Source organism: Cricetulus griseus, chromosome 2 (assembly GCF_003668045.3).
Source record: "Cricetulus griseus strain 17A/GY chromosome 2, alternate assembly CriGri-PICRH-1.0, whole genome shotgun sequence".
NCBI classification, from domain to species: domain Eukaryota; kingdom Metazoa; phylum Chordata; class Mammalia; order Rodentia; family Cricetidae; genus Cricetulus; species Cricetulus griseus.
The window spans coordinates 261,654,332-261,664,577 of NC_048595.1; the positions used below are offsets into that span (position 1 = coordinate 261,654,332).

At 38.5% G+C, this 10,246-nt stretch overlaps 1 protein-coding gene across 7 annotated transcripts; it reads right to left on the reverse strand.

Moving 5' to 3' along the window:
• Positions 1-342: 342 nt before the first annotated feature.
• Positions 343-10,236, reverse strand: Fam229b (family with sequence similarity 229 member B). 7 transcript variants are annotated; one of them, XM_027402147.1, is made up of 7 exons: positions 10,162-10,179; positions 8,698-8,783; positions 8,414-8,545; positions 4,567-4,595; positions 3,662-3,819; positions 1,889-2,027; positions 343-573 (listed from the first exon to the last, which is right to left on the reverse strand). In XM_027402147.1, the coding sequence occupies exons 6-7, from the start codon at positions 2,011-2,013 to the stop codon at positions 456-458; spliced, it is 243 nt and encodes an 80-aa protein (XP_027257948.1). In that variant the 5' UTR covers positions 2,014-2,027; positions 3,662-3,819; positions 4,567-4,595; positions 8,414-8,545; positions 8,698-8,783; positions 10,162-10,179; the 3' UTR covers positions 343-455. The 7 variants fall into 7 exon arrangements, with proteins under 7 accessions (XP_027257948.1, XP_027257946.1, XP_027257947.1 ...); XM_027402145.2 differs by having other exon boundaries at positions 10,106-10,179; XM_027402146.2 differs by lacking the exon at positions 8,698-8,783 and having other exon boundaries at positions 10,162-10,236.
• Positions 10,237-10,246: the final 10 nt, after the last annotated feature.

Here is a 10,246-nt window from a genome sequence, read left to right on the forward strand (position 1 = left end):
TTTTGAGATAGGGTTTCTCTGTGCAGCTTTGGAGCCTCTCCTGGTACTCGCTCTGGACACCAGGCTGGCCTGGAACACACAGAGATCCTCCTGCCTCTGCCTCCCGAGTGCTGGAAGGCCTTTTCTCTTTAGCTAATGAAAATTCCAATATCTGAGCTCTGTATAAGCTCTGGGCATCTGGCATTATGACCAACATGGATCAGGCTTCATCTTGAACTAGTAATCTGCCATGAAGAGAGGATCTAAGTGTGAAGCAGCCTGCCTCGTCAGATGTAATAGCTTACCATTGTGTGTGTTCTGCTGACCACGTTTTCGTTTTTATTAAAATCAAATATTCAACGATTAGCATCACCCAAGTCGTGCCACCACCTTTATTTGTTTACGAGACAGACCAGAAGATGATACTGGCCCATTACCCTTGACCTAGCCAACCCTCGACAGAAGACTTAATGATGCTATTTGGGATGCATTTCCTTGCTGCTTGGCACAGGTGGCTTTCTCATTGTTGCATAGACGGTGATGGGAACATCAGTTATTGTCAGGCAATGACTTCCAGGGCATCTTCGGAGTTGCCTGAGTGAAAGGGCAAATGATATGTAGTTAGATACTAAATGGGGAGTTCTTTTCTTTTTTTTTTTTTTTTTGACTCTAACATTTTTTCATTGTTACAAAACTATAACTTCACATGTCAATCCCATCTCCCTTTCCCCCTTCCCCCAGCTCCCCACTAGCCCCCCCTCACCCTCACCCCTCTGCTCCCCATAGAAAGCAGCTCCCTCTATGGGATCTACCCAAATTCCACAATATCATCCTCACCTGGCCTATGCCCTCCCCCAGGTGTTATTTTCAAAGCAAAAAAAAAAAAAAACTTTTCAACTGTTTCAAATCTCTCTGAGGCCTCCAAATATCACAAAAATTGATAACACAGGTCCTAATGAGATTCTATACTTATATAGCAAAGAAAGCATTCCTATTGCCATATATTTAATTATGGGAAATTCATAAAAATGAAATTAATGCTCAGTTGTTCATTTTCAAGAGTATGCAGTAATTACTAAATGGCAAAAAATGTGTAAGTGGTTATAGTATGGAAATTAATTCAGACATGAACCTTCAATCACTTTGGCTGAGTAATTTCAAAACTAGGACATTTGTGGGGTGAAAGGTAGCAGACTAATGTTCAAATGTTGATGGAATCTCAGAGTTAAAATAACCCTTAAATGACACAAGTCCAAAATGCATCTAGTGACCAAGCAACTGTTCTGACACTTCCACCAAATAATCAATCTTGGATATTTTCACCAATTTTATCCATAAGTAACTCTAGCTCTTAAAGTATTGACCTTACTATGTTTAACTCTGTGATCCCAAAACTCAAATCCATTAAGAGAATTAGCAGTGTATTATTTGCAGTGCCGCTATGGTAAACAGCAGAAGAGTGAGACAAACCCTATTTATAACAGTTTGCTTCCATTTGTAAAAGTGATTTCTCTCACAGTACTTTCACACTCTACTGTTATAGAGTTATATAGTCTGACCAATGGTCTGACCCAAGTGACACTAAATCTGAAGTCTCTAGCTCTTTTTACATTTTTAGTCTTGTACCTAGAACAATACCCTACACATAGTTACACTGGCCGTTTGATGTTGATCTTGAGAATATAGATACAATCTAGATAAAAGTTTATGGAGGTGGGGGAAGGATTGGTCTAGACTTATAAAGTTACAAAATATAGACTGTTAAATCTGGGCCCTGTTACTAATTTAATGACAGCGGTGTTTGAATTCCAGGGTTTAATTTTTCTTGCTAATATTAAATGTCAGTTAGAGCTCATATTGATGATAGCCAATACCCATAACCTCAGTTGTCAAGATGAGTGAACTTCACCTATTGGGTGACGTCTCTTTCCCATTACAGGCAGCACTGGAGCTCAGGCCTGATTCTAGCCCAATCGAAGAATCTCCTCCTTCCACTGGAAACCTCCTTGGCTGGGTCCCAAACCGAAAAGGCATAATTCACTGAAATCCTGGGGTACAAAGTTAAAATAAAGATGGCGTTTATCTTCCAAGATAAGTTGACATTTTAATGTTATAGTTTTGTTACATGTGTACAAAAAAGTTCAGAAGGTAACACCTGAAAAAAATCTGTAAAATACTTTATTATACAAATATCCTTTATAAACAATTTAAAGTCTTATAACAAATTCAAAATAACTCCAAGTAGTATAAGCAAACTATGCCAACTTTGTGGTTAGCCTGTGTTAACAGTGGTATCTCTATTGTGGGGCAAGAAAAGATCAAATGGCCTTCCCATGATATTGAAATCAGCAAGCTTGAGTCTTCATTCTTTATCCTTCTATGCCTCTCCACTACTGTAAGCTTTCTTTGAGTAGAATTTCATGCCTGTCCAGACACCTTTAGATAATCCTCTTGTTCCTGTAACCATTTAGTCCACCCAATCTATGTTACAGTGTGTTAGTTAAGCAATTGGCCTTGGGAGAGCTGGGTTGACAAGATAACATTACAATGAGTCATCCCAACATCGTGATCTTAGTGAAAACACTTGTCTATATTACCAAGGGTAATGATAATATCTGACACATAGTAAGGGCTCAATCAGTGATAACTATTATTATTTAGTGGATGCCAAGCATTAGTAAACACATGGGTAAATGGGAGACATTAAGTATATACATACACATATACAGATAAATTATTACCTTTTATGTCCTGTGCCTGGAACTCTCAACCTCCCACTACTCCCACCTTTCACTTGCTAGAGTGGATTCACTGGCTAAGTTTGAATTTACATTTCCCTTTCTTAGAGAAAGAACTCTTCCATAACCCTTATTGCTAGGTCTTTATAGAACTCTCTCTTTTTCTTTTGTAACAGTTAGTTTTCTAATTCAGGATTTCTCAACCAGGATGTTGTGGACACTTGAGATCTCATGATTCTAAACTGGAGAATGTTAGATTGTCATAGGCATTGGAAAATGTTCTTCAGTATTCACCCACTAAATGTCAACAACAACCTTCTCCCAGTGTTTTGACAGTTTGAAAAAGAAAGGAAGGAGGGAGGGAGGGAAGGAGGGAAGGAGGGAAGGAGAGAGAGAGAAGGAGGGAAGGAGAGAGAGAGAGAGAGAGAGAGAGAGAGAGAGAGAGAGAGAGGGAGGGAGATTTCCAAGTATCTCTTAGTAGAGAGAGAAGCAAAAATTCTCCCTATTGAGAAGCACTGCCCTAATTATTTTAATAAATGCTTTAAATGTCCTCAACCATTCTTTGTCCATCTTTGTCACCATTTAATCCTTTATAGCTAGAAGAGTTTGGGCACACAATGGACATTTAATAACTCTATCTTGAATAAATTTACATGTCTTCAAATATTAATACACAAGGGATAGGAAACATGAAAATATCTTTCAAGTATTTCTTATGCCTACTTTTCTATTCATAATAAATAAGTATTTATTGGAAGTAATAATAAAACTAAATTATTAAGTTCTAAGAATTTGATTAATAGACTGTGACTATTATCAAGAAAGAGGATTTTACTCAATGATAATCTTGTATAAACACAATCACCTGTGGTTTAATATAACTCTCTGTGTAATTTAGATAACATTAATCTTTAGCTACCATGCTCAAGGAGACATAGACTTACCAAAATAGGCCAAGTCTGATTCCTGTAGAGGTGAATAAATCAATTGCTTCAACTGACTTTCCATAGAAGGCTAGACTTGCCAAAGGAATGTTGATCAATGTTCCAGTGACACCAGAAATTATGACATCAGAAGATTCTTTCACATAGCTTCCTGCCTGCTAATGAATGAAACATATCAGTTTGTGGCTTTGCTAACAAGATGACTGTTCAAACAAAGCATGTTAGCATTTTCTTGTCACTGCCTTACTTTCAACATTACATATCTTAATCTATGAAGACATATAATTAATCAACCTGCATAAAATCACACTCCAGATTCTTCCCACATTATACACTATTTCCTCTTCCTCATTACCTCTCAGATTTCCTATGAAAATCAACAGCAAGTCATCCAGTCTGTTTACACCATTCTCCCACATCAGAATCGTGAAACTCAGACCCAGGCTCTCTGTGTCTCTGCCCTTGGTCTCAGCTAAAAGGCTCAAAAGAGATTCTGTATCTCTTCTTGCCTGGAATTCTTCACATCCTAGGCCCTTTATTGTCATGCCTAGCCCATCTCTTTTCCTGTTTCATCCAGACAGCCTTGAAATCCCCAAAGGAAGGGAATGACGGTTGCTAAGGGAAGACTCCATTTTGTACGCTCTTGTTATTCTAGTTCCTTGTACTAGAGTTTATTTTCTTCTAATCCTATCCTTAGGACTCCTCCTTATCCCACAGATGCTTCACTCAATGTCTGTCCTATTTTGAAGTTCTTTATTTTAACCCTTAAGCCAGACAGTAATCTACATATCTACATATGGTAACTACATATTATACTCAGTCCCCACTGTTGTGCTTCAGACTTTAAGTTAAAGAAAACTGGCATCTTATCTAGGAATGAAGTTTATGTTGGGTAAAAATCTTACCTCTATCTTCTTTCTCTTTCGAGGGTTATCTGTAAATATATTGATCACAATTTCATCTTAGAGAAAACTAAGGTTAACATACTGTGTCACAGTCACACAACTAAAATTATTGCTGCCCGCTGTTAGCTAACACATGACTAACATCTAGCCAGTTTCTTAAGATGGCAAAAAAAAGTTTAAGTTGCTGTTTTTGAGATAAGGTAACAGTGGAAAGATGATGGGTTTTGGGCATCAAAAATGGGTATGAATTTTGACAAGATGTTAGCACTGAAATGCTAAGCATATCACCAAAAGTTTATATGTAAAATAGCACTAAAACCACAAAGTAAAGTATCTTCAAGGCTGTTATTCTTTAAGTCCTTTTAGTACCATTTTAGTGGTTTGTCAAAGATTTTGTCATCTCCTGAGCAGACTTGCTCCAAATTTGACAGTTTTATTTTCTTTTGATTGCTTTAAGTACTTTCCAAGTTTTGCTCCACTATTTCCTGGCTTTCATTTTTTACAGTAAGAAGTCTGATATGGCCAGGTGTGCTGGCACATGCCTTTAATCCCAGCACTTAGGAGGCAGAGGCAGTCAGGTCTCATGAGTTCAGGCCAGCCTGATCTACAGAGTGAGTTCCAGGACAGCCAAGGCTGTATAATCAAACCATCTCTAGAGGGGAATGAACTCAGATATTATCCTTTGTATCTCTTGTTTACTCATGCTCTTGTTTACCAAATTTTTTTTCATTTGTGGCCCTCCCTTGGTCTGTTTTAACAGACTGGATTTTTTTCCCTAGTTACAGATGTCATCTTTGTATACTGGGAAGTATTACCAGACAATGAAAATTTTACATTGCTGAATACTTTTACTTTTAGTCTTCCAAGTTCTTTTAGATTTTGGTCTGGAACACAGAAACACAGCTTCTGGAAAATTAGCTTTATGTTTTCTTAAGCTACATCATGAGAGTCTTTTGTTAGGACTAATCTGTCTCTGCTACTTAATGATCTAAGAATTATAAGAAGCCTTTGCTCAAGATGTTGTGGGTGTAAATTGGACCCAACCGTGTGAATTAATCTGCTATATGGAACACTAATTGGCATTTTAAAAACAGAAGACATCCTGAGTTGGGGATGTAGCTTGGTGGTAGAGCACCTGACTGGCATGCACAAGGCCCTGGGCTCAATTCCAGTACTGCAAGGAGAGAAGGAGAAAAGAAAATCCAGTCATTCACAACAACATGAAGGAGCCTCTGGAAGACATCATGTTAAATGAAATACACCAGGCACAAAGAGACATGCACTACATGTCTCACTTATGTGTGAGAGCTAAAGGGTTAAGGAGGAAAGTAAAATGGTGGTTATCAAAAGGGAAGGAGATGGGAAGTAAAGAGATCTTCAAAGGGCATAAAGTTTCAGTAGGCTGAAAAGGAAATTTTAGAAATCTACTGAATAGCATGATGATTATAGTTAATGTGTTCTAACTTCCAAGTTGATAATAAATTTCAATAATATTTAACTTAATAGTATTCTCACTATTAAAAGGGTAAGTATATGAGGTAAAATATGTGAATTTTATCATCCCATAATGTAAACATATACCAACTGTATCCAGTAAATATGTACAATTATTGTTCATCAATTTAAAATAAACCAGCAATAGACCAAAAAGGGCAACCCATCAGCCTAGGTAACACCCTAGACAGCCCTGAGTAACATTGTAGTATGCAGAAGATGAACATTTACTCTTAGATAGCACTGAAATGTTAAAGCTGATTGTGTCTCCAGTATTAACAAAGTTTAGCCTGGTCTGTACAGAGTTAGGTCCAAACTTAGGTACTACTACAAGCCACTACACATTACTCATCAGCAGGGTTGACAAGAATCTGTTATTGAAAGTTTAAAGGGTAGTGACCCATGTTTGTCATAGGAGAGGAAACGTCTCCTTTTTGAGGCAGGGTCTCACTGTGTAGCCTTGGCTGGCCTAGAACTCACTCTGCAGTACACACTTGCCTCAGACTCAGAGATTCACTTGTCTACCTCAAAAATGCCAAAATTATAGGTAAGTGTCACTATGGCCAGAAAACTGTAATCACCTGTAATTCAGATCATTGAGCTAAGGACTTAAGTGCTACAAAGAGAGGGCTGGAAGACAATCTTACCAACACGGTGTCTGCTACTGACTGTCAAGTTACACGAGAGATGGATTCAGAATGGCAGTGTACAAGAGTAAATGTGGATAGGTGACCACAAAGTCAAATTGTATTAAAATGGCAACTTGGGAAGCCATAGAAATAGAATTTCCTCTGAACATATTTTATTCTCCTTACAACCCTGTAGAGGTTTTTCAGTGACACCCAGTACTGAATGTATTAGATTGTGGCTTCTTAAACTATGGGGTCATGTAACCAAATGAAACATTTGACAGCCATCCATGGTTTCTAAACACACAACAATCAGAACTTGATTAAAGATAAAATATATAATGAACTTGTCAAGTATCTGGCAGTGCTTGTCTATCTTGTGCCATGTAATCTCACTGTAGCCTTGGTTCTGAGCACACACACACACACCATGCACACTTTGCATTACAGACGCCATCAAAACACACCATGCAGAAACACCTCAGCTCAGGTTTGAGACTGTAGGTTATCAATTGTAGTGTCTGTACTGTATGTGCAAAAATCTTCCTGCTTCTTGTAGAAACACAGTGGTTTAATTATACAGAACAATGACTTTTAATATTTTCCTACTGTCATCCCTCAGCATGTATCAATAAGTATATTTTTGGATTGAACCATGTCAAAATATTTGACTTCTAAAACTAATGTTTCGTTTTCTGACTTTAGTTTCATTTTTTTGAAAGTAATCAAATGAATTTTGCCTTGAGATTGGGATAGAATTTCTAGTAATTGACTAAACACCACAGATGACTATAAAGATGTGCCCTCTTATAGAGCAATCAAAGCAGCCTAATTGGTTTTTCTTCATCTGACTCCTTTTTTCTTTCCCAGAGACCCAGAGGATTATTTGTTCTGAAAACTGAATAACTTAACCAAAGTATAGTTATTGATGTTGATTGCTCTATAGAAATACTGTGGAATGCAGTGTACCCTTTTGACTTTTTTTTTCATTGTTTTATACCATTAAGTGTATTTGTCTTTGTGTACTCTGTGTTCTCTATTTCCGGGATATTTATTAATCTTATGCTGAGCCATTTTGCCTCCCCCATGAATATTATTTTAATAGCTTAAAAAATGTCACCTTCCCCTCAGTATTCTCTGTGATTACTTCAAGACGTTTCTCTGTATCAGCAATTTGATTTCATTCCTCCAGTCTGCTTTTTCCATGATTTTAAAACTTGTCCATTAGCCCTTAAAGGTGGTTTTGTCTCTAATTGGTTTCCTTGTTTCTTTTATCTCAATCAGCCTGTATTTTTCAACACACTATTTTAGTATCCGGGTACCCTATCTTTACACTTTTCAACAGTGCAACACACTTAGATTCTCTGCTCTCCTCCTGAGGTCAGATTTTACCTCATGCCAGGCACCTCGTTCATCTTAGCATGCCGTCTCCCTTCCTCCCTCCTTCTCCATTTCTCTTTCCTTCCTTTTACATCACCTGTCCACATGACTATGGATGACTTTCTTTTGCTGATATTTGACATGTAAAATCTTGATGACTCTATTTCTTGTATATATTAATCATTTATTACTCTGATACAATTGGACCCCAAAACCTCAATGACTTCATACAAAAAAAAAAAAAAAGTTCTTGCTTGTATGACTGGAGACAACCTGCCATTAAGCTGTTTCCATCCTGGCTCATCTAAATGTGCCTGCCCTAAAGTCCTGGTGTGACTCCTCACCTGTCGATTAAGCAGAAACATCTGATTCACTCCAGACTGACGTTTTTGGCGAAACTCGTAAGGACTTTCTTACAACTCCTTGCTGTTGTGTGACTTCTGGAGAATGACGGGAACTACAGCATGGGCAGAGCTCTGCAAAGACCAGAGTACCAAGTGAGTTGGCATCTGAATCTACTGATTCAACCTAATTATAACACAACTTACACATTTGTCTAAGTTTTGCAAATTTTGGAAGCCCCAGATTTGAGGATTTCAACATTAAGACCCAAAGAGTCTCACCGTACCTTCACCACTGACTGTGTGCTTCCCAACAAGCAGGTAAGAGTAAATCCAGCAATTTCAATTTTTTTTTCTTGACTAAAATCTTCCCCTTAATTACAAGAGATGTAACACAGGTGTAAAACATCCAAACAAAAATATGGAAAGGCCTCAGCAATATAAACAACCCACTACAACTTCAAACTTCACATCTTTCAAAGATGTCTAACAATTATCACTTATCTTGGTGGCAGAATAAGGTGTTCTAACCAATCCAACGTTGTGGCTCAGATCACAACACATTAAGAGTAAGTATAATTTAACTCTTGCTAAACCAAGACTAAAGGTTTTGTAGTTTCTCCGAATTTTTTTTGCGGAAAAATATTAATTTCACTAAAGTACTAAAGTTCCTGAGGATTTGTGTGTCTCTGTGTGTGTAGAAGCAAAAGTGAACATGAAGTTTTCCTTCATCATTCTTCCTCTTGCTTTTTAAAGACATTGTTTCCAGTCGGACCTGCAGTTCACAGATTCAGCTGTACTCCAGGGATCCTCCCTTCTCCACCCTTCCAAGCCCAGGGGTATAGGCTCCTGGTTTCTTTGTAAGTGAGGGGGACCTGCATTTAGGACCCCATGCTCCTGTGGCAGGCATTTTATTGACTTGGCCATCTCTCCAGCCTAAGTTCTTAATTTAGTTCTTAATTTAAATCTCTTAATTTATTTAGCAAAAATTCAGTTTCTGGAAATAACCGATTTTTTTCAAACTTTGCAATCCCCACTTTTTTACAAAGCCCATCTACATAGCACATACATCAAGTGCCATAGCTTTGAGGCCATCTGATTTTTTTTATTTTTTTTTTAAGATTTATTTATTGTGTATTCAGTTATTCTGTCTGCATGTCAGCCTGTAGGCCAGAAGAGGCCGCCAGATCTCACTACAGATAGATGGTTGTGAGCCACCCTGTGGGGAATTGAACTCAGGTCCTCTGGAAGAGCCACCTCTCCAGCCTCTGAAACCATCTGTTTTATCTTACATCCTTGTTCACTGACTATTTCTGCTCTCTCTATCAGTGCCACATATTGTAGGTCCTATCTTTTGAGTACATCGTGTATGTGTGTTCAATTTCACTGCCGGCTGTCTGAAGCTGGGTTATATCTAATTGTTTTTGGATTCTCCAGAAACCTTAAAAGTTAGTTTGAGATTGGCCTCTAAAAGCTGTGCCATATGGCCAGGCTGTTCCCGGAAAAGCCTATTTGCCTGGGGTTTCTCTGAGCTCCTAGACGTTCGTTTTCGGTTAGATAACGACACTAGGGCAACACCCCGAAGAATCTGACCCACGGCCCTGGCTGTCAGGACTGTGAGCCTCTCATAGTCCAAGATCAGTTTTAAAGACTTATTTAAAGCGCCACTCCGAAACCTAGTTACCCCTCCGTTACCAGGGCCTCCGGTGCTGCAGATGCCCCAGGATGATGACAAGGCAGCTAGGATTTACCTGCCGAGGCCCAGTCGCTATGGTAACGGCTAGCTGCAAATGCGCTTGCGCGGAAACCCTGCGTCGGGCAGAAACGGAGGCTTAA

What these genes read in the sequence shown, in the direction of transcription:
- Fam229b (XM_027402146.2), bottom strand. Translation starts at nt 2,013, where the DNA reads ATGCCTTTTCGGTTTGGGACCCAGCCAAGGAGGTTTCCAGTGGAAGGA. An exon ending in AAAGAGACGTCACCCAATAG is followed by an intron (nt 574 to 1,888) that starts GTGAAGTTCACT and finishes CCTTTCACTCAG; the next exon opens with GCAACTCCGAAGATGCCCTG.